Genomic DNA, 24,898 nt, shown 5'->3' on the forward strand with positions numbered 1-24,898 from the left:
ATGCATTTTTGCGTGGAGATGCCACATCAAAGAAACTGGCAACTCTTAAGGCATGGTGGGTTCTTACATTCTTTTTGAATCTCTCTCTTTATGATTTATGAGTGTGTGCTGTGAGCTGTATATCTCCATTTGAACCTTTCTCAGTGAAAGACTTCGGCATTGACTTTGATTCACAGCCTCCACATGTAGACTTGACATCCTTGCTTGTAATGTGCGTCATTCAGAGCTGAGATAGCAACAATTTCAAATTGCTGGGTGTCATAAAGAGATTTCAGAAATGTAAAAGTTTTCAAACATAACGGAAATTTTGCATTTTGACATTTTATCTAATCCTCCTTTACAATATCCTGAGTATTAGAGGACTGGCTGAAAATCAACAATGTAAACGTCAGACGGTACCTCTCATCCATGGTGTCAGCAAATGTCACCCATCATTATCCTAGTGTCTGCTCGAATGGAATTAGATGGGTGTAAAATATGCCAAAAGGTCCACTATATCCAGCAAAACACTTATCACACATGCAGTTTACACACATTTACTTCAGACACACAGTCTTCAATCGTTCTCCCCTCTTTCCTTCCGTCTCCAATCTTTTTTCGCTCTGTTGTTTTCCATTACAAGCAGTCATAAAGATATTAGATATAATCCCAGGAGTCAGGAGCCATAAAACACACACTCCGTACAAGATTTGGCTCTAAATACACAAATCAGCACAAACAGCTAGAGATGAGAAAGAAAGATAAGGAATCCAACAGTCTTCAATTATGAATATAAGTAATACAGCTGGTTGGTATCATGGATGTTTTGGCAACGTAACGATAAGTTATGACATTTTCAGTTTAGATTGGTTAGTCAGGATTTTTTTTGAATGATAATGTTGAAGTGTTTGAAGTTAATAGTGTAATAAATATACAGATACAGATTTTATCATTCTGGGGGGGTCTCTTTCTTTTTTGATTATTCGTAAGTAAAGGTCCTGTAACCACTTCTGTTGATACTTTCATCCTTCTCCTTGCAATAAATGTGGGTTAAAAATACATCATTGAGTGACCTGGTAGAAGCCATCCCATCCTGCAGTACTTCATTAACTAATAGAAAATATTAAGCATTAATTTAGTGACATGGTTATGATCATGAATGTGAGGGTGTGAAGACGAACAGCAAATGACAAAAAAAAATTCAATTGGAAATTCAAAAATGGAATGTTTGTCTAGCTCGGATGAGGACTTTAAGCTATTGTCACATTTTCCCCCGTGCCCTTTCCGTCTTGCTGTCCCTGTGATTGAGGACCAGTCTGATTGGACGTTCCAGCTGGAGCTGTTCAGCAGTCACCTGGAGCCTCCGTACCAACTCTGCTCTGCTGATCATTCCTTGTCAGATCCTCGTAGTAAAACTTTGAGTTTGGATTTATCCTCCCTCGCTGTGTTGAGTCTGCACCCTTGTTACATCCATCACCCCTCTTTCTCTCTTTAATGGTGATATGATGGACAACAACTCAGGAAGCACTCTGGCTTCAAAAAACATCAGACATTTCCTGTTTCACGGTTTACTTTTCTCTATTTTCTACGAGTAAATTCTCACGATTGACATAAGTTATAGCTGTAGCCAACAACAGACAACCCACCTGTAGATGTGTGTGATGCTGCATGCTTTAGTGCTCACATTTGTTTGTTAATATTTAGCAATACTAGTCAGAGGCATGATGCTTTTCTTACAGCTGTTCTGTCAGATTAGCTCATGATCTACTGTAAATGTTTTACAGGCATTATAAAGATGTTAATATACATCACTGACACATTTGTCCCAACTTGTATTTGCATGTTTCTTCGACACGAAGAACAACAGCTCGGTTTATTGTATGCACATAAATGAATATTTTTGTTGAATATATGTAGAATATCAACTCAAATCAAATTTGATTTGCATGGCACTTCATACATAAAAGCAACACAAAGTGCCTCACAGACGCTAAAGAGGGGCAACCCTGCCACCCTCCCATACACACACAGAGACATACAGGCACGTACACACAAACACACACACACACTCATACTCACAAGTTTACATCCACACACACTAGTTGTCATTAGAGAAAATAGAATAATATTAAATATTATCAGCATGTTCCCTCTCTTGACACTTGTGTTTAATCAAAACTTGTATTATTTCATGGTTATATGGTACTGTGTGTAACAAATAATTGATTCTCTGAGCATAATCCCTGTCACACATGCACAATCACAGACAGACACACAAATACACACACACACACACACAAATATAAATAAAAGCGACATCTCCATCTTCATGTCATGTCATTTCGTTCTACATCCTTCTGATGACGCAGGTGAGACGAACAGATTGATCTAAATATAGCCTTCCACTGGAAATGTCACCACTGTCACATTCCTAAATAAAGTCGTCACCACAGCTTCAAATATAAAGTGGATACACTGCGGTGACACAAAGTAAACTTTATCAGGATCCTTGCCTTCTCTACCTCTGATGTGCACTGCATACGAAATAATTTGTGAAAAACAACCCAGAGAATAATAAAGCATTCATAAGAGGATGTACAGCATATTAGAATTTATTATTTCTCATATATGTATACTGGGAGACGTTAAAAAAAGTGAAAAAGGACAGGAAACACTGCAGTGAACCAGAGGGGTTAACAAAGAGCCAAAAACAGATTTGATTTACAAATTTAGCTTCCTGTTGTCCTGTTTCATCTGCGGGGACTTACTCAGACAGCAGCTATTCAGTTGCCAAGGTGAAATATGGGATTTAATTCTTTTGTTGTTTTGTTTTTTGTTGCGTGAATATGCAATCATTGTATTGCATGACATGGATGGATCACAAGCAACAGGACGAATAGTTTGCTGCAATAAGCTTGAGCTTTGTTTGCTGTAGATCCCCGCTGGAAATTACTTTTTCGAGTGCTTGGTGCAACAATGTTGAATTTACTTCCTTCCTTTTTAGTTATTTATTTATTTTTAACTTGGGAGCACACTGAAGAAACATCCTTTTTCCATCACATACAATAAAATGCTAATATCTATGATTTATTGATACATATTTATTACGATCTTATTATCATAATGCGATCAGCCTGCTGTATTAGGAGGTGCCCTCTCTGTTCAGGCTGAGTTAAAAAACTCTTTCAGTCGTGCATAATCTAGTATAATTTATCCGCTCTGTAATGAAAAACTGCAACATGGCATAAATTTGAAAATGATTGCACAGTGGCGATTTTGTTAGTTTTTACTTTGTTTTGAGGTGTGATTATTGAGTTTGGATTAATATCAGTATTGGTTTCACACCTGAAGTGCCAAAAATGATAAATAAAGGTTGACAGTGTCTGATGTCATCTAATGTTTATTTCCCAGGCAGACAAATGTAATTCTACTTCATTTGATTTGATTCAATTTGCTGTCTGGCAAATTCTAATAATCTGATGTAAATATTGTTTGTAAAAAATGTCACAATTAAACTGTAATGAGCAAAACAGGGGGGAAGAACCAGCCTTCCATGTTTCCCATTCTCAGACTGCAGCAGTGGAAACTATTTCCTCTCATTTTGCGGTTCCTTCAGGACCTGCTAATAATCACAAGAGGCATGTAGCAACAGGAATACGCTTTTGAAGTTAGTTATTATCTGTTCAGATTGTTTCAAACAATAAGAATATTTCTGTGATTACATTAAATTGTGAAAATATCTTCAGGAGTATTTTGGATAACTTGTGGTTTGCTGATCATTGAAGGGATTTGCTCGACTAAAAATTCAGTAATTTGGCAGTTGTCTATTCAGTGCTCTGAGCTTCAGCACACCCGAAGTTGTCTTCAGTTTTCTTCAGAGGTGAAAAGGAAACAATAATGAGGAAAAAGAAAAGAATCTGTCAGAGAGATCTGAAAATTATTGCTTTGGCAGTACCAGCAGTTCAATACACAGTACACAGAGTTCGTAGGAAAAGTAGAAAATGGCCAACAGTGACAAGAGAAAAGCAGCCATAAAGCACTAAAATTAAATGATGTTTTGTGTTTATATCTTCCACACAGTCACAATGAACTTCATTTAGTTGAATTGTGATCTTTTTTTCTTGTTTTTACTTGTTTTACTAAAATAGTACATCATGCCAGGGAGGTTATTGTTTCACCCAGGTCTGCGTGTATGTTTGGCATTTATTGATACGTTCATCAATTTCCCCCCAAAAAAATTCTGAACTGTAAAGTTTAAAGCTCAGAGACACATTTAGGATCACCTCTCATTTTTTTTTCTGTTTTTATGATCTCTGGATGTTAGGATTTCAGGAATGGGTCAAAATGTGATTGTGGGTCACTGTGACCACGCAAAACACGTCTTTGGCAATAAGTCAAGAATTTCAGCTAATTATGGCAATTAAAAAGCATTAAATAGGATGAAATGATGACAATTTATCTCCAAAGGTCGAAAGTCACTTTCCTTTTGTCATCATAATCTTCTGCGGCAACGCTGGCGCTGCTGATCTTTTGTGCTTTTGTGGTTAAAGATTGAATGATTGAATGTGTAGTTTCTTTGCCCACGACGGTTATGATGTTGTGTTGTACTCTGCGTTCAGTTTGTTGATCAATCATGCAAACACATACAGGGAATCTGAAGGTAGACCAACAGCATAGCAGCAAATCTCAAGGGGCTTCACAAAATGAAAAGCAGAGGACATCCACTTTCATCTGACCCTTGGCCTGGATGAGAAAAGCTCTCATTATTGGGACAAAATAAATGAAAGCCGGATAACAATTACCCTCATCTGGATTTACATATAGCAAGGAAGAACCATTTGATGGCATTTGATTAAGCACTTATATATATTTTCTTTCTTTTCACCATTTTTAAAATGGTAAAACTAATGAAGGAACTGGACTTACACAGACTGCTCTATAGAAACGGGCATCACTATGCTTTATTAAAGCCCACAATGTAAATACTTACAAAAGGGTTAAATATACTTGTGCCATATAAATAAATTGATTCAAATAAGTTCTTAATAAACATTGAAGTGTCATATTGTTGCAAAAATGTTTTTTGTGGTTATGCTCTAAACTAACATTCGACTAATATTCACCTGCACTGAAATAAGGACTGTGTATCTCTCATGTTCACTTTCACACATTTATTACTTCCTGCAGACCAGAGAGCATATGTTTCTTGTGTTTACAGTGGACTAGAAAACCACTAATGGCATCACTTAAAACCCGACAGCTGATTGTGTTTGGAGGGGTGAAAAAGAGAGAGAGAGAGAGAATCGATCAGATGAATGTCTAAAGAACCAGGCTTACTGCACTGATCCACAGACAGAGAGGACTGAAGCCGGGAAAGAAATTTGCTATCCACTGTGCCATCAAGAATAAAAGTGTACACGCGATCCACAGACATGAAATAATATGGGGACATGCCTAAGAATGGCTGCTATCAAGTGCCTATTCAGAAAAACGGTCTGCACATGTAAGCAAAGAACCAGCTCTGTCAGGTTGTGACATTCAGTGTTGGGGACAGCCCTGTCCGGGATAAATGACCTCTCCTGAGCTCGCAGTAAAGATTCCTTTCATATGCCGCGTTTTGGCAAAAAGAATTATTTAGATAAATGACAGTACTATCCTTTCCGCAGAGACAGAACAAATAGGTGTTTGACTTCGGAGGTAAAGAGTTTGGCAGCACAAAAGAATAGCTTTGTCCCAAAATGCAATACATTCTCAGTCTGTGGCCGAGGTTTGTGGCTGAGCTAAGGTTGTTAAGGTGATTACACAAGTCAACCTCTCCTTTTGGACACGGTGAAGGATCATTGCCGAAGGAATTTGTCATGCCTCACGTCTTGAGGGCATGATCACACGCCACATTGCTGAAGTGGACCGTCCTTCTAGGCTCATCAGTCGGTTGGCGTTGAAGCATACAGCTCTTTTTGCTTTTTACTTTAAGGAGACAGTCGGCCTAGTCTTTTTTTTTTTTTTTTTTTCTTTTCTAAGGTTTGTTTAGACGGTGTTTTCTCTGTGATGTGCTCTTTTTGGTTTATCATATTTTTTTTTTTTCCATAAACAACTTTAATAATTTAATAATTTAGTTTTAATCCGACCAAATCACGCTGGGAAAGAACTCTCCTCCTCCTTCTGCATCATCTGATTCCTTTTCAATTTCAATCACTTTTTCTTTCCCGGTTGACTCAACTCTGAACAATGTTCTCATTTCCCCTCTGTAACTACATACAACAGGTAGTCCTCCACCAAACAGTGGAAAACATTTCAGCTCCATCTCTCCTTAGCCATCTGTCTCCCCTCTTCTTCTTCATCTCCTCTTTTTCAGTACTGAGCAGTCTTTCTGTTTATCGTCTGTCTCTTTTTTTTGTCTTTTTCCTTCCACATCTTTTCCCACATCGATTTTGAGCCTTGTAAGTTATAATCATAATAAATCAGTATTCAAAATTTTAAGTGATCACTCGCATTGGGTGTTCAAGAAAAGCCTCTGTGGTAAATCAAAATGACTTTATATCGAAACACGAATAGCGGTATGGCACTCTGAAGACTGGTATGGCGTTGGGCTTTAGTCTGACGCCAGGGAAAGCACAAGCCCAACACTGGATGCATCTTTTAAGCTGTCAAGATCGCCTTGCTTGCTTTGCCAGACTTACAATTGGCCATGGTCTGTGTTTACTCCAGCTGTCAGTATTTTCTCTGAGGCACACTGCCTCCCTGTGGAATATAGCTGTAACTCACATTGCAGGAACTATACAGAGGAACTGCATGAAAAGTTCTGGCACTCCTCGGAATCAACTGATTTTCTACATTAGCGGAACACAAATTGTTGTCTGGCATTCATCTGAATTAAAAGTTTAGAGAATGTGATTCAGCAACATAGTCACAGTCACCGTGGAGGTGGAAAATTATGTGAACCCATGGATATCCTGAAATCTCTCTCATCAAACCACATTTAGCACCAATAGCTTCAGAACAGGCTCTCCTGTTTTCAGACCGACATGATATTCAAGAGGGATTTTGGACCATCAGTGTTGAAAATATGCTTCAGCACGATTGTCATGATGTCCTTATAGTTTGTGGTTTTCAAAACAGTCTGTATTTATATTGTATCATATATCTTATTATTCAAATAACCAATTTTCTTTTTTTGTGCCTGAATATGTGAGTCATTAGTAGCTCTAACACACCTCCAGTCTCATTCCATTAATTGGACTCCATGTTTGTGAACCCCTGACCTAGCTTTAGCCTATTAGTGCAGATGAGAACACAGAATATGATGGAGGTTGACAGTAAAAGGGTTATATTCTGGAGTTGGCCACTTGGGACCTGCATGTAATTTGAAGGTAATAATGAATTTCAGCTGGAAATATTGCTCTTGAGTTCTCTTTCAAATTCCCATAGGTGCAATAATACGGTATTTTGTCTTTCAAATGTAAATTGCATTAAAATACATTCAACATGACAGTGTGAAATGTCGCTGTATATTCTGTGTTATTTGCATATGAGAACACGGTTCTGTCTTCAGCATGGACATGAGTTTTTTGTACTTTTATTTAGGCCACTTTTTTCGTAATATTGCCTTTTACCCAAAGTAGAACGAGGCAGCAGAAGGGCTGCAAAAGCCAAGCCTGCACAACTTGAAGGAAGTGTAATAATACGGGAAAACCTGGAGAGGATGAACATGAAACAGACATGCAGAGGTGTGGTGGCAGATACAATGAATTACATTTATCAGCTTTCAGCAGGTTCTTTATATACATTAACTACGCTGTGGTATGTATCAAAAAAATCATTTGTATTTTATATCTGGTGCAGATTCTTCACAGTATCAACAACCTTGCTACAAGTGATTTATAGTTTGTTTTGTACAGTAAAGTGAGGGTTCAGGTTGACATGAACCAGATAGAAAAAAAATCTCAACTCATTGTCAAAGCAGAAATGAATACTAATACCTGGACTCAAGATAAACTGTTTATTCTTTACTAAATAAGGCAAACAAGTCATTGTTTACATGTTTGTTTGTTTTTTTTTTTTATTGACAGCAGTCTGTTCTTTAGAACAGAACATTTCAGTCCCTGAACAGAATAAATCCCTCAAAACGAAAAACTTATTTTCATTTTTTTTCCTCTTCTGTTACAGTTTATTAAAAAAAATAAAGTTAGCATGGCTATGCGTTGCATACATTTACAATGTAATAGTTTTCTCTCAGAGGTTAACACAAATGGATGTATTGTACACAAATACATGGCCCTACAGCAGGATTACTGTTTGAGATAACTTACATTCAGATGATTGAAATGACACACACAGAAAAAGCACACACAGGTACATACCAACTCCTTGTTGCATCGGTCTTGGCACTTAGTATTAACATTGAATACTGTGAATTGCTGTCTCATTTGTTTCCTCCCAAATGCTTTGTTGTTATGAAGTAAGCTTTTTGACAATCAACTGTACCCACTGTTTTCAATGGAAATGTCTATAAAGCCCACAAAGTGCCACAAAATGTTAATGAAATCTTAATGACATAAAATTATCCATTTAAAATGATTCAAAATACCAGTGACAATTCAAAATATAAATTAAAATTGCCCTTAAACATATACAATGGACATTCGGTTTATGTGTGCCTCTAATAACCTAAACATGTAATAAATATATTTAGTGATCACAAGACAACATTGCAAATGTAATCCCTTAAGCATTAAGGATTTCCAAAGATCGCTGGCAGCCTACAGGAGTAGGAGTCAGCCATTTTGTCCTGTTATTCATAAGCCAGTCGCCAATTGTTCAGTGGCCCAGTGTCCCACCTGTCCAACTTCAGACCTGCATGATCGGCCAACTGCCCGACCACAGTGAGGTATGAGGAATGAGGAGTCTGACGAGGGAAACCGCTTCACCAGCACAGAGTACTTGCAGCATAAACATCGCTGCGGTGATATTTTCATATCATTTAACATTACTTAATCTCTTTCCAAACAGCCCAGGTATGTTTTGCACAAAGTACGCAAACTTCCTGATGGGCATTTCTCAAGGTGGACACTGGAACTGAATCAGTTACAAGGTGTGATAAAAACTCACCCTCTTGTTCCTTCCCTTTACTGTTTTTACAATTACATTCAGAAATATACAAGTCTCCTAATGCTTACTATTGCTTCACAGTTTTTCACACACATGCTCAATTGATTTTGATAGAATAAATGATGTGTATACAAAACTTGCACACAGCAAGAAAGAAATAAAGTGAGGCTGCTAACTTGGATCTGTTGTGATCACACCCACTTTTCATGAGGGTGTAACTTTGGATTTGAGTGAAAGCTTGGAGTAAAGCAGTGCCTGTGGCATCTTTCAGCTTCCATCTGTAGTTTGTTTAAGTCATGCCATTTTCATCCACCTCATACCTCTTCTACGCTGACTACATGAGTACGGAAGGATTGGACGCGCACCAAAATGAGAAAATCTAACTAAATCAGTCAAGGTGTTTTAACAGGTGCTACATGTTTCCTGTGTACACTAAAACAGGATGCTTCACACACAAGAATTAAAAAAAATTTTACTCCATTAATTCATATAATTGAACAAAAATTAATTAAAAAGACTGAGCAAATCAAACAAATACCAACCAATAGAGCAATGAGATAAAGTGTGGATGTGTTTAGGCACATTAGAATACTCAGTCAAAGCGAGCGGACACATTAAAGCCCCAATCCAAATTTTTTTTTCATCTAAAACCATATATCGCCTTCTTAAAATAATCGCCTAAGTCGTATTTTTTTTTTGTTTTTTTTTTTTTAGATTTTTCAGGAAACAAAAAAACTGAACCATTTGTTAAATATATAATATTTAGGCAAAAAAAAAAATTGGAAAAAGTGACTTAGGCAATTATTTTAAGAGGGTGACGATATGACATATGTACAGAGAGGAAAGGAGGAGTCGTTAGGCGAACAGAATCTCTTGTGCTAATGTCAGCATGACATTATAGCTTCATTTTACCTCCAGTGCAATTACAGAATTAAAAATACTATAGTGGCCCAAATATAAGAGCAGAGGCTTTTGAGATGAGGACCTTTTGACTTACATCCTACACTGAACACTGGGATGTACCTTATAGGTTCAAAAGCCAAAAAACACCAGGTTTGTGTTCAATCCCGTTATGGCAAATTGTTTCTGGAGATTGTTATTTTGCTTTTGAGTGGAAACCTGTAAGCCAGTTGATATCAAGGCTACAAATAGGAGGCATCATATAGCACTTACAGTAATAACAGTAACTGAGTAATCCTGAAATATACAACTTCTATGTCGTTCGTGTTTTAAATAATCTCAAGAAAAATCTGTCTTATACTTGGGCCAGTGCAATACATTTTAAATTCATATTGCTGCCTTTTTTCAGTGGACTCATTCAGGATGAAGAAGAAAAACGATTAGCAAAGGTTATGGCAAACTTTGTCATGCTTTCATCAAACTGGGCCTTTAATATTATTCTGAGTATGACACAGTATATTGCACACACAATATACAATTACACTGAAAACAAGAAGGCAACTTATTCCATTAGAAGGACATATGGGCACAACAGTGTGACAGTTTCAGCCACTACTGGTTTATTCATCACCATTTGATTGGCGTTCATGCTGACCAGACTGATGCCTGCTTACCAGGTGGAGCGTGACTTTTTTTGTGTGGCTCTTTGTCCAGTTGAGTTGGTGGTTGGACTGTATCTTTCGTTTCTGGGACTGACCACGGTAGAAGGATGTAGTAAGGTATGGTATTTGGCTTCGTAAATACAATTGCGTGTTCACGTGTAGTTGTAGCCGTGTTCGAGTACTGTACTGCAGTTACTGATATTTTGCATTGTAATATTGACAAATATGCTAAATATGTCCTATTTATGTCACAGTTTCATCATCACTGTGTCGGTCACTGCTTGTTGGCCTGGTATGCCTTTGTATTATTGTCAGTGGTGTGACTGTTTCCAGTGCATGAAGCGTCTGTGGTATGTGAATGGGCTTGGTAACCAATGTGTGGTTCGCTTTTGTTTTGCCCATCTCTTGCGTGTGCACTGTATGTTGTGTATTTGGGGCTTGCATTGTATGCGGTATGAGTATCTCTGTGCTGGGCGGACCTCCTGGGTCTTTCATAGCCATACTTGCCCCCACCATGGCAGGATAGCTTCGATTCCTCCTCAGTCCTGCATTCAGTCCTGGAAGCCCCCCACCTAGAGAACTGTTTCCCAGTCCAGTGGAGCAAAAGGGTGCTAAAAGAGCATTCCCTGACGAAACTGAACCAGTATGAGGGGAACAGGCACGGAAACATTTCAGTTTGTCCACAAGTCGCAGATTCAGCATCTCTGCTTGGCTGTCGTCATCTGCCTGGGCCAGTGGCTCCCTCTCTGTCTCCCCCAGCACTTCCCTCAGAATGGTACGAGCTGGTTTGGAAGCCAGGAAGGTGTCATAGTATGGAGGGTCATCAGCAGTCGGGCTGAACTGAAAAACTGTGCCGGTGGTGGCGAAAGATGCAGATTTGGAGCGAGGGGAGTTGGGTGGAGTGGAGGGCTGCAGGAGAAGACTGTTTGGCCGTTTTACCATCCGTCTGTTTTCAGTGTTGCCTGGTGTGTCAACACACCTCTGGACCTGTCCTCCTCCCTCAGGTGTGGAAGCCCCACTGGATAACAAACCTCGGTCCCAGCTTTGGGGGTTATATACAGATGCAGAGATCCCTCGCTCCAGCAGGAGGCGCACCAGGCCCAGAGATGTACTGGTGGTCTTGGTGGAGTCCCTTAGGTTGGTGGAGGACTCAGCCAGGGAAAGAGACAAGGAGAGACGCCGTGGAGTGCAGCAGGGGGTGTAGGAAGGCGTATGTGGAGCAGAGAAGGGAATGGGAGAGCAGGCGGGGGTCGGGCTGCCAGGATAAGGACTGCTGTAACAAGAGGCCATAGCTGGGCTGAAGATAGAGAGGTGAGGGACAGAGAAGCGAGTAAAGGAGAGATGAAGGGGGAAGACAGGCAGAGAGGAAGAAGAAAGTGGCATTGAAAGTATGGGAGCAGGGGAAGATGCAGATTCATTCATTCATTAGTTATCCAATACTCTTCTTCTAGGTTACAGCCAGCAAATATTGCACGTTGAATTTCCATAAAAGATTCCCATAACCATGAAGAAATCTGGCTCCTGTTGAGGCTAATGTTCAGATAGTAGTATGCGGTATAATAGATGAGACCTTCTCAGACTTCTGACATACAACCGAACTGCATTTTGGTTACAAAGAGGCTAGTTAAACACATTAACATACAGCAAGTTAGTAATTAGGTATTCTGAAATAGCCACAGGGTGAAAAGAAAGCTTTCAGACCTTCCAGCTTCAGTTTATGGTTTATGTTCAGCCATCGCAGCTGCCTGAGGTGATCAACAACATCTGTCCTTCTGATGCTGTGTGATGTTTGGACACTTATGGATGCAATATTCCCAATTACTGTCACAAATAATCACATATGCCTTCTTCTCCGGGGTGAAGCGGTCCAAAACATCTGGACTCTCACATACAAAACCGCTTGTTTTCTACTCAAAGAGAATGCTTTTAAATTATATGATGGCCCCCTTGAAAGCTAGAGTAGGACAATTTTACTTCCTTTGCAGCAGATGCTGTTCTCAAAGGTCAAGAGTGAATATCTGAATTCATATTCTTCGGGTAGATTTGGTAAGAGAGTGGAACCACATGGGATTGTTAGTTAGAGGGTGTGTGACAGTCAATGTTATAAGGAATGTCTGTGTTGATCCACATGTCTCTGACTATCTGGGGTGAGTTATTACTTTATACACACCAACAAAGTTGCAACAAGATCCACTCTCATGCATTTCCTCACCCAAGTGCACCCCAGCGGGTGCACTCAATGGGTCTGCTCTACTCCAGTCATGACAATCATATGATACATCTCCATTTCCTCTTCCTCATCACATGACCTGCCAGGGTTGACCAGACAGTGCTGTATCAATCATTTGCTGGAACATCAAAGTAAACTGGATCGGGACAAAAAGGCTGCGCAGCAGTTGTTCGACATACTGAACACGGTTAAGATATTTGTTCAAGTTAAATGACCCGGCACCTGACAGTCACTTATTGATACTGCTTTTCCTAAAAACAGTAATTTTAACACCAGTGACTACTTCTTGTTGTACAGCAAAGATATAATGCAATCTATGGAAACAATTAATAGTTTCCATCGTGCGTTCATAACACCTGACTTTCAGACATCTGTTGAAAACATAGGAACAAAAGAGCATTATGACGGGCAATGTGTATTTGGAAAATGGTAAGAGAAATGAAAAGCCTGTAATTACCTTGGGGACACAGAGGTCAGCTGATCAGAGGGGTGAAGAATCCTGCAGGTGGTAAAAGTGTATGTGGAGCTAGTATGGGACACGCACTTCCCTGGGAAATTCACTACAGGTGAGGATAGGACAGCAGAACAGACGGAAAGGCCATTAGTTGTCAGACAAAATGACACCAAACAAGAAAAATAATGTGCACAGCAAAGTGGGAAAAACAAGCCTTGATCAAAGTATAAGCCCCAAGAAAAAGCTCCTTAATTTCCGATGTTGAAGAAAGCCAAGTTTACCAACAGCCAGAAATTTGTTGATACATTTTTCAAAAGCACGTGTTGATTTCACAAAATGGTAGTGTCTCAATGATCGGAGGTGAAACATGATTTCATCACATTCACTGAATTTCGACAAAGTAAAATTTCCGCCCTAATTCACTGCCATTACTCGTCTGTATGGAGGCGTTTTGGCCACCTGAGCTATTACTATAACTTTCTACATTTTAAAAGATGATTATGATTATTATTGCTGAAAGTAAAATTATTCATTTTCATTGCTCTGAAATGTCGGCTGATTAATTAGGCTGAAGAAGAAATGATTTGAGTTACAATGCAACGCTGATCGAATACATTTGGCACAATGGTTTAATTCTTTCTTTCTGTGTGCATATTCCTTATGTTAGCAGCAGACAGTACTGTAATACAAGGAAGAGCACTGTGTCTGCAGGAAGGTGACCTGCACCAAAGCCACCAAGTCAACTCCAATATTAACTAGCTGCGTCATGTGTTCATGTGACTTGGACAGCTGCACTAATAATGCCTGATGTAGACATTTGTACATACATGACTTCTGCCATGATATTTCTGCATCCATGTACTTGTATAGTACACTGAATTAGTGCAGGTTGTTATCAGAGGAAACTAAATAAATCAGTTTCTCAGTTCATAAACTATCTACCATTTTAATTTCAACAAATTATGTCCTGAAAAACACACACACTTTTTTTTTTTGCTTGTTTGTTTGTTTGTGAAAGAAAAAGTTCAGGTGTGTTTGTTTGAGATAACGCAGTGAGTGGCAGTGAAAGGTAAATGAATTGAAGAGGAAGATCAGGAGGAAATAAAGATAAACAAAGATAAACAAAAAAAACACAAGTACTCAGTTTTGATGGGGTTCGATGGCTGCACACACGCGGACTGCCAATGGGATATGTGGGATTTGGGTATATACACATGAGCGTTATTGTGCAGGAAGGGATGTCACTTTGGGATTATGAGATGTCCACTGAATGTCTTCCCTGCTAACTCACACTCCCACCCCTCCTCTTCGACATCCCCCTGCCCTTTACCCTATTGCACCAAGGGTTACAAGGGAGGGTGGATGCAGTGCTGTAACCCCCACTAAGTGGGTCCCTCACCAGGCATGTGATCCACTGTGGTGGGCTGTAAGAACTCCTTGAGGTCCATGTGCCCATTCATCATCATCTCAGAGGAAGAGGGGAGGAGAGAAGAAGGGGAGAGGCTGGACAAGGAAAGTGGCATGTTTCCAACAAGTCCATCTTTTCCTTGCTTTGTTTCTTTTGCCACACAGATTTCTCCATGCAAGGTTTCCGATTGGCTATTGTCATCTGTGCTGCCATTTCTGTTGCAGCAGACAGAGGGAGTGGAGGTAGAGCACGGCAGATCCAAAGGAGCACTACTTTCTCCTGACAGGCCAGTAAATGAGTCACATGAGACTTCATCCTCCTCTGGTTGGTCCAGCTGCCAGCTGTCTTCCTGTCCCTGCTCATGTGCTAAAGTGCGAAAGCCCTTGGTGACCACACCAGGGCGATGATCCAGCAGAGCGCCCATGTGGGGTTGAGCCAACTGCTGCCATGCATGGAGTGTAGCAGAGCCTGAAAAAAAGAGAGAGCAGTTTATTTCATGTCAGCAGTGTTGAAATAAACATGGAAACTATTAAGAGAATGAATCATGAAATATCAGAAAAAAAAGTGCATTTATGTAATGGTGATGGGATATATATATTGGTGATGGCTATGTTTTCTTTTTTAATGAGTAACCGAATGATTTAGATCATTTGTCAGCATTTCCACAGTGGTTTGCAATGTCAGGGATGTGTTTCATAACACAAACTGACATTACGTGTGCGACGCAAATGTGTCTGTGTTTGAAGGTGCAGCAAAGCTTGTTATACTTTATATGAAGCAAAACATTAACAGATAAGCTCATAGGAAAGACATGCAGAGCTTTTTTTCCCCACAATCCAGCCAACCCATGTACTCACACAGCCAGGCCGAGGAATACACTTCAATGATTGTAATACTTCTTCATGCTGTATATTCCAGACTCTATCCCACATTGTCGTTCTATATACTTAAATGCCTTTAAATTTCGATAATTTTAAGTCCAATGAGTGGTTGTCTGCACATAGATCCAGTCATTTGTGTCAATAAACAAACTCATAAGACCAACACAAAAAGAACGAGAGAACGGGAACAATGACAAAATTAGTAAGATTTTATTCAAGAAGTCTTCAACAAAGAAAACAGATAAGATGAACAGAAAAGTAAGTAAAGTGCAAAGAGAAGACAATTCCAAGAAAGAGGAAAAGAAAAAGGTGAACAACAGAGGAGTGAAAGTGGTAGATAGTGAATACACTTGTATTACTAATGCAGAATCAGAAATCTGTGGATTGATGTCTGTGCACCAAGCGCATGGTCTTATCTGTTTAGTAGAGCTCCCAATACCTCCCAAACCCAGACTAAGTTTAATTTGTTAGTACATTTTAGAATTGTTTTAAGAGGCACAGTTTCATTATCTAACAGCACTTATCATGTGTGTAATAAATCCAAATTTAGCATGATATGATGACTCTATATGAAGTGTTGTAAGGCTGTTTGACCACCAGGTGGTAACATAAAACTAAGACATACCTCTGTGACCTTTTCTGTCTTTATGGACATCATTTTAAAAGTGGTTTAATAGGCATCTTCTGTTGTTATTTATCTGGCCAAACAGACAACATTAGGATATGGAAATTGCAAATTATATATGAACTGCTTCCAGATTCTCTGTTTTTATAATAGTATCATTGTGTGGACAGACACTTGACAGCAAACATATCAGAAATTCCACTGTACAAAGACAACAACCAATAAAGTATAGGGTAAATAATACTAGATAATAAAAAGTCTCTACTTTAAAAAATAAAAGGCTATACATATATTGTGTAGCATTTAAAGTATCACATACTGACTGACCTATACCAAATGCCAAGTAAAGTGCTGCTTTTGTGATACATTTGATTACGCACAGCCAGGAAACATGCATTGTTCTCACCAAAATGTTTTTAACCTCACATCGGACTCACATTAGCGTATTTTAATCTTTATATGGTGCGATATATATGTTCATACCTGTTAAATCTTTAAAGAGTCAGTATTGGTTTATACATGCTGCTGGTTTATATTTCAAACCAGCAGCGTGGCTGTGTATGTCTGAAGTAAAAAGAGTGCTGGAGATTCAAACCACCTTCCTGTTGTTCTAACACCTCCAGCAGGCCTGTGAATAAAGCCAGCGGGTCTCTGAGTTGAGGCTTTGAACGTGGCAGACTGCTCAGCTCCAGTGCACTAGACCTCATCTGCAGGGCCTTAAGATCCTGAGATGCACCCACAAAGACTCTAGACTGACGGTGATTGCGGTAAATCAGATATTTATTCGGCTCTGTCTGAAGGACTCCACCTTGGTTGTGTGTTTGGCTCCGACAAATCTGGATATAACTTTCTTTCACGTTCTGGGTTGGATTTGGTTCATTGTGCAAGGCTTTCTTAATATTGTGATTTTGAATCTCGTTTTCATTAAATGAAGAAATAGAGGTTTTGTGACTCTGAGAGGAATAATCACCTTCTAGCGGCTTTACAATCTGCAGCTTCTCCGGCAGGTAGGATCGTGTTGTGAAGGAGTATCCTGACCAGACACTTCCGAAGGAGGGATGCGAGCACAGTGACAACAGGCTCTCCGTTGGGGTTGCCTGCCCTCCGGTAGCCTCCCCACCATGTTTTTCATCCTCTTTGGCCAGGTAAGCTAGTTTTCTTTCCCTCTCTTCCTCAAAAAAGCGCTTCTCTGAGAGGTAGTTGTCACGGCGGAGGGATAGACGTCGAAGGGCTTCCTCCAGGTCTCTGCTACCTGGAGTCCCAGGAGTACCAGGGGGACGCTTGTTTGAGTCCTCTGATCTAAGGCAGAAGACATAGTTGACATAAGTTCCAGTGAAAAGCTATAAAAGTCTTTATATCTCTTTTTTATTGCGGACAGCTTGGGTACTTTCACTTGTGGTAGATAAAAAGACTAGCACTATCTAGAACTCAGATTTATGTACTTGTTAATAAGAACAGAAACAATAGAAATCCAAACAAGCCTAAACCCCAGCAATTCACCCCAAAGTTACCAACTAACATAGAAAGACAAAAACCCTAAAGAGGAATAGAAAATAAAAGACTACATTCCGTGATGATGAACTAAAGAACTACCAAAACCAAATGTTCAAAATATAATACAGTTAATGCAAAATTATATTGTTCATACCCATCATCTGGACATTCCAGGATGCTGCTAGTCCTGTTGTCCAAGATGATCCCACTTCCTGTCTCGCTACCGTAAATGGAGTTTGAGCGAGGTGTTCCCATCCTGCTGGAGCGCCCAGAGGTGAAGCATGATGTCTGATTGGAGCCTGGGATGTTGAGAGGGGAGGGGGCTAGCGGTGAACGCTGCTGACGCATCAGGTTGAGGTTTTTCACCGTCTGGAACACTCGCTTTGGATGCATTCTGAAGAAACATGATGGCATTAATATGGAATTGGTGGATGGATTTTACATAATGATGATATTAGATCTCAATCCCTGATTTCTGTTTTAAGATGAGACAGGTTTTAAAATTGGATTTACCTCTGTTCTTCTACGTCAGGATCATCCATTTGAAGTTCCTTCCTCATGGTACCCTCTATTTCTGCTGCCAGAGAGTCCTGGAGAAGGAGGAAAAAGTTTGTCTTTTTATCTACTAGGGCCATGAGTCAGACGTGCAAGTTAATGAATGAATGAAGAAAGGAATTGAAAAACTAAGATTAAGGTATAACCCAGTTACAGAAGGTTGAAGATTAATTATTCCCCTCTCAAACTTCTTTCCTCCCTGCTTCTCTGTTCCTTCACTCACCATGGGGAACAGGCCCAGAGAGTGGAAGCGTCTCGGTGTGCTGAGGGGTAAAGTTTTATTTCGGAAATTCTTTAGTTCTTCCTGAGCTTCATGTAGCATTTCCATACACTCTGCATACTTATCTTGGAACTCCCTTAACTGAAGGAGGCGAAAGGAAAAAGAAGGTGACTTGGTGCAAATAAATGAACGCAAACAAAACAGGTGTAGTACAACGTATGTACAATTACTGTTAATGACTGAACACGAGTCATCGCATATAGAGATGGCTGATCTTCATCTGTGTATATGTATAACTAATGGCTTTGATTCTCCAAATGATTTACAGAGTGAAGATCTCAATACAGGTGAAATTTCATGCTGCAAAAATTTAAAAGACTTCCTGGTTACAGTGATATCGATTGTCGTTCTCTAGTACCGTGTCCTGCTGCTGCTGCAGAAAATACAATAAGACACGCAGTCAAGGGCTTATAGCTTGCCTTACCTCAGCAGTGAGTTGCCGTTGGGCATCTTTGGCTGCCCCTAAGTGCTGAGTCAGCTCCTCGTTCTCCACAGCATACTGTACACAGCCCAGACAACAGTTATGGAAAACACTGAGCCTATGACATTAAATCTTAGGGACAAATAAACAAAATCTAAATTACAGTAATTAACAGAAATCTTTGCATAGCAGCGCTAAATGACAGATATTTATTATTATCAATTTGATAATGGGTATCATACCAGCTTAGCCTTCTTCTGGAGGTCTACTATCTGGGAGAGGAGGTGAGTGATCTCCTCCTGCTGCCTGGAGGCATCTTCAGTCTTCCTGGCCAGTTCTTCTGCCAGGGAGGAAATTTGAAGGTTGGCATCACCTGGTAAACAGGAATATGTGCTCAGTGAACGTTAATGCCCCTCTGCCTTTAGAGAGTGAGGAGGGGGAGTCATATTCACTATGGCGTGGCCAGCATCTAGTATATGAAGCCTATCTGTCAAATACTCACGCAGCTCTTTGACACAGTCATTGACAAGCTGCTGTTCTTTTTCCTCATATGAGATAGTTTCTGTCTCCAAATGACTGGCCTGAAGAGAAAATAAAAGACATTATGCACTGTAAATCCTAATCACCCCAGTCAGTATCTTTTCTTGAATGCAGAAATGTTGACTGGGTGAATTTCAAATAAAAACAATCAGTATTGCTGCCAGCATACTACATTAAACAGACTTCATGTTTCTTGTGAGACCACAACAGTATGAATATTAATTAGTGTGTTCAGCCATTCTAAAAAAACATTGTGTGTGTTGGCAGGAAGTTATGCATACATACCTCAGATCGCAACGATTTGTTTTCTTCTTCCAGATCTTTGAGTTTCTTGTGTAAAGAGTCCAGGGGGAAAAAAGTTGGAGTTGATACATTGGATTCACTGGGACGCACACTAACAACACAAGCACACATGTTACAGTTAGGTGTACTTCTTTGTCACATTTTTACAAACTTTTTTTTTTTTTTTCCATACATACAAACAATGAAGCCTGCAGTATTTTTCACGGACTTAAGTTGTGAAGAGAGCTAGAGGTACAATGAAAGATCTTCCACCTCAGTGGCCTGGAGTTAGCGGGCCCTTGTATACTTCACACATTCAAGCCTCAGAGGGGAATCTTTTTTGTTTTTGTTTGCTTTAGACTTGGATAGTGTCGTATAACTGAACTGCATTAATATTTTATCAAGAGAAGAGGAATGGTGATAAATGGTGAGTAGAGATGTGACTGAAAGGAGACGTACGGCGTGGAGGTGGTGGACTCTCCCTCACTTTCCTCGGCCGCGCTGGTATAAAACTGTAACAGTTCATCTTTCATGGACAAGTCGTGACGCAGTTGGGAAACCTGTACGTGGAAAAATCGGAAGTATGTACAGGGAGAATACTTGAAGAGGAGATGGCTACAGTCATAATGTGATACTGATCCAAGGCCTTCGACCTTATTTTATGTATTCACAAGATTACAGAAATGTCATCACTGCGTACCTCCTCTCGGATGTGCTCTACTTGTTCCTCCAGCAGTTCATTTCTCTCGCTGAGGGTTTTGTTTTTCTTTAGCAGCGACTGTCCAATACGAGCTGCTAACTCCAGGTCCCGTTCTTTCTGCACAGGCAAAAGTTTCTTTAGAGTTCTTAAAAGTTTCAACAGCAAAATTGTTGAAAATGTTCAAGTGTGAATGGCCTAATTCAGCATTTCTGGAGCATGTCTTGCTGTGGGTTAAATGTCGGCTTTGAACAGAGACAGACCATCAACTTTCTCCTTTCTATACAATGGCTGAGGTACATACTTGTCCCTTACAAATGATGTATACGTGGGATATGAAATTGATAATAATTATAGTAATAGAACGGTTTACATAAAAAACTTCACAAGAAGGTGGGAAGCGGAAGAATGAAACAACACTATGAGCGTCGCTAAAAAAGGATAATTGCAGTATAATCGTTACGTCAATCCTGAACACAAACTGTTAACATAAATACATAACAGTAGAATGAGCTTGTACACGCTGAAAGAAGTTGCCTGTTCTGTTCGTCGCTGGTAAGAGTCTAAGAGCATCATGTTTCATCAATATCAGACGGTTGGCTGTGGGAATTTGGCAAATCATTTAACAATTAACCCATTTTATCTTCCCAGGCATTATAAAATGAAGAGGAAGTTTACCAAGCTCTTCTGTGGAAGGGGCCTGTTGCTATTCGTTCAAATGTTCACTTGGCAGCTGAATAGGTCAGATTTGAATATCAGCTGGTGGAGATAAGCTTGATGATGTCATTCTATCAGTACTCCTTTATCATAAACCTCATAAAGCAACCTGTGTTTGGACTGCCAGACCACATCCCCTCCTCCTACACGTGGGAACGTTATTGCTGTTTGGTTCTTGTCGTTAACTTTCCCCCTTCCCCTCATTATTTTTCTTAGTAGCATAATTTTAAAGGCCTTGTGCCATCTGAAGGCACAGGAGAAATCCACCTGCTTCACCTGAGTGCTTCACCAGTACCAGTTCTCGCCAGCAGGAGGTCAGTGTTTGATTGTGACTGGGAGTGACTGGCGCTGTAATTCTGCCGTAAAGGGAAGTAAACCCAGACGTAAAAGGATGGTCTATGCTCCTCATGTCTTTCCTGTTGTATTCACAGTATTTGCGGCACAATCAAAGCACTGGCAACTCAACGGGCACCGTCTTCGTTGTGCATGTGTCTGCCATGTTTGTCTACTTCAACTGACATCCTTAATGTGACCTTACCTCTTCCAGCAGTCGAGTGACAGCGTCAATGTCGCTGTAGGTCTTCGTCATCTGGCCCACTCTGTCAGCACACAACACTGTACAGACAGAAGAATGGAAAAGAAACATCTCAAAAAAAGTATACTTTACAGTACAGTTAGTCTACTGAATGATTAATCATTACAGTAAGCCATGTGCCAAATCTGTAACCATGTACACAAACCATAACACTGATAACAAGAACACTGTGTGGTTACACTCCCTTGAAGTGCATATTACAGTACAACTACAGTATCTTAACTGATAACTAACTAACCCTGTAATAACAAAGAATGCTTTACAGATGAACCTGAAAGGAGATTTCTATATACTAAGTTGCCAAATAATTAATTTAATACATTTTTTAAATAGTTTTACAGAGCTGGGGATGTAGTCTAATGATCCTTTTTTGGGGCACAGCTTATAGCTCAAGTGTTTCCCGTAATATCACCACCAGTGATATGAATAAGCTGGAGTTGTTTCAGGGGACAGTGTGTTAATTCCTGATGACCTAATCTGGACCAACAAATCATCCTAGGAATTACTCACGCAGGTATAAAATCCAACACATATCTTCCCTGCATATTAAAAACACTCCATCTCATCTACAGTGTGGTATTGAATCAAATCTTGTGTAATTTGTTGGTCCCTTTGCTGGCTCCGTTCCTATTCACTCTTTCTTACTTCTAAATGACCCAATCACATTACAGTATATTCTATATTCACACCCAGGTCCATTATTCCTTAGCATACCTCCTAAAAAAAAAAGAAAAAAAAGAAAGACAAGTTGGATTGCAAAAACAATGTTCAATACAAAGGGCCATATTACAGTACTGTTTTCAAAGGCAAGAAAACAAGTACTTTGTTTGCTCCTTCCGTCCGCATACAAAGCTCTGACTCAAATCCTTTAGCTCTGGGCTAAAAACAGATTACCAAGTAATTTCTTTTATTCACCTAACATGTCAAAACTCAAATCCCTTGCTTTAAGAATGCATCACATGCAACACCAAACCCTAACACCAGACCATGATCCTCTGCACCTTAGCAGCAGCTGGCTTCCAAAAATCATTTATTTTTGGACCTTTTCTGCAGAAACGGTATGCGACAGAACAACATGGAACAACTAAACCGTTTCAGCTTTTATTCTGGACTAGAAGGGTGGACATCATGGCAGGCACATACACAGTACTGCTAACTCAGAGGTCCAGGAATGCAAAATGGAGCTGGCTAATGCAAACAACATATTTTCATATCTCCATAGAACGCACACAGGCATGTTTATGGCTGCTGAACACAAAACCATGAGGCTGCACCTGCTGTTTTTGTCAAGGATATTTCCCATCATTACCATCCATTATAAATCTGCAGTTTCCTAACCACACCAGATAGACTGAAAATGCACTTTTCACAGAGGTGACCCGATTGGTTAAATAAGGGCAACCTCAATATGTTTGTCATTTGTTTTGATAAGTTAAGTTTGCATTTCCTTTCTATCTAGACATCATGTAAACAACACTAAAAATACTGAGACCTCACTGAACAGAATCTTAATGCAACACTACAAATCTACTAGAGTGGCACTGTTATCCTACTTAGATGTAATGGTAGTTTGAGAAAAATGCCAATGTTAGCATACAAGCACGCTCACAAAGCAAAAAAAAAAAGGAACATGCTTCTTTTTATGCATGTTACCATTGCCAATATAGTTATGCTCACCATAGCGATATACCAACATACTACAACATCCATAAATTCACAGCACAAGCTAATGTAGCTATGAACATATCACATAGATTACAAAGGTTTTATAGTTTCAGGACTTTGATCATATACAGAAAGGTTGGTTAGTGTGTTAGTGTGGAAAAACTCAGCACAATGATCACCAGAAAATACTGTACGTGAAAACATTTTTGTGTGCCCACATGCATCAAAAAATGCAGTACTTCTGCATCTGCCGTATACTGAGATTGCACTTTCGATAAAACATGGTGGAGCCTGTTAAAGGTCATACATTTTGTATGAGTGTTTACTATCTACTGAAGACCATTCTGGTTTGATTTCTAACTAACTGAGTGATATATGACATGATGAAAACACATAAAAAGGCATTGGCATGTAGAAATTAAGATTCCTCCTTTTACCACTTTGTAGAGATAACATTGAGGTTGTGAGGGAGGTAACTCATTGGTTCAATACAAATGACAACATAATCTTTGACAGCCACTTGCTCAACACCAAATATAAAAGCCAGAAACTGTGTAGATATTGTGTCACAAATGAAACAATAGAAAACTTCCTGGTCTTTCAGTCATTCCATTGTTCAGTTAAATTCCAGATAAGCGATACATCTTTTAAATGATTTATTTATTTAAATGTATTTAGCAAGAGATAGTTGGTGGAGGAAAAACAGCTACAACCAGTATTGTAGGGGGAGGTGTAACATAATATTGGAAGACTATCTGGATGTTTCTCTTGGTATTTTATACTGAGGAAAAGTAACTTTAGACAGATGCTCCCCTTCTGTCTTTGTCAGATGGAACATAAAGGACCAAAAAAAGAAGAAGATGAAGAAGAAAAATTATATAAAAAAAAAGACCCTCCAAGATCACTACTGGCTCTACAATGTCTTTGACCTCCAATCACATTTTTGAAGCGATAACGTTCAAATTAAATGAACCCATTGTCTGTATGAACCTATTTCCAAACTCTCTTAGCTTTCTGTCTGTCTGCTTGGCAGCAGGAAGCTGAAGGAGCCAGTAGTCTGAAGAGACAGCCTGATAATCTGGACTGCGCCAGGGCAACGGACAACACATGGGTTCAAGAGCAACAAAAACATGGGAAGCTTAATGAATACCCTCAAACAGAAATGTTATACTATTGGGAAAGTGAATATCAGAGTTTGATATCCTTATTTGACTTGTGTAGATATAATCTGAATTGCCACTATTAAGACATTTGTCACAGACATTGACACTAAAGTCATTCACAGGCCTAACTACATCATGCATTTTAATTGAATGCATACAAATCACTTACTTATACTTTGTGATAAAAGCAAGCTTTTAACGACTTTTTATGATCTTATTTCAATGTATTCAAATTACTTAAT

The 24,898-nt window shown here is 39.5% G+C and overlaps 1 protein-coding gene across 5 annotated transcripts in view; it reads right to left on the bottom strand.

Moving 5' to 3' along the window:
- Positions 1-7,961: 7,961 nt before the first annotated feature.
- Positions 7,962-24,898, bottom strand: part of trak1a (trafficking protein, kinesin binding 1a) — a 32,018-nt gene continuing 15,081 nt past the window's right edge. For 3 of the 5 annotated variants that reach the window (XM_029504201.1, XM_029504200.1, XM_029504199.1), the window contains 14 exons: positions 21,772-21,848; positions 20,520-20,636; positions 20,279-20,379; positions 19,823-19,931; positions 19,500-19,578; positions 19,240-19,370; positions 19,001-19,075; positions 18,520-18,657; positions 18,255-18,331; positions 17,896-18,135; positions 17,218-17,546; positions 14,733-15,209; positions 13,337-13,439; positions 7,962-11,946 (listed from right to left, as the gene is read on the bottom strand). In XM_029504201.1, coding sequence (XP_029360061.1) covers positions 10,893-11,946; positions 13,337-13,439; positions 14,733-15,209; positions 17,218-17,546; positions 17,896-18,135; positions 18,255-18,331; positions 18,520-18,657; positions 19,001-19,075; positions 19,240-19,370; positions 19,500-19,578; positions 19,823-19,931; positions 20,279-20,379; positions 20,520-20,636; positions 21,772-21,822 — 3,081 coding nt within the window. In that variant the 5' untranslated portion in view covers positions 21,823-21,848 and the 3' untranslated portion in view covers positions 7,962-10,892. Of the gene's footprint in view, positions 12,959-13,336; positions 13,440-14,732; positions 15,210-17,217; positions 17,547-17,895; positions 18,136-18,254; positions 18,332-18,519; positions 18,658-19,000; positions 19,076-19,239; positions 19,371-19,499; positions 19,579-19,822; positions 19,932-20,278; positions 20,380-20,519; positions 20,637-21,771; positions 21,849-24,898 lie in introns of all 5 variants that reach the window. The other 2 variants (XM_029504204.1, XM_029504203.1) reach the window with 2 other exon arrangements.

Source organism: Echeneis naucrates, chromosome 6 (genome assembly GCF_900963305.1).
Source record: "Echeneis naucrates chromosome 6, fEcheNa1.1, whole genome shotgun sequence".
In the NCBI taxonomy this organism is placed as follows: Eukaryota; Metazoa; Chordata; class Actinopteri; order Carangiformes; family Echeneidae; genus Echeneis; species Echeneis naucrates.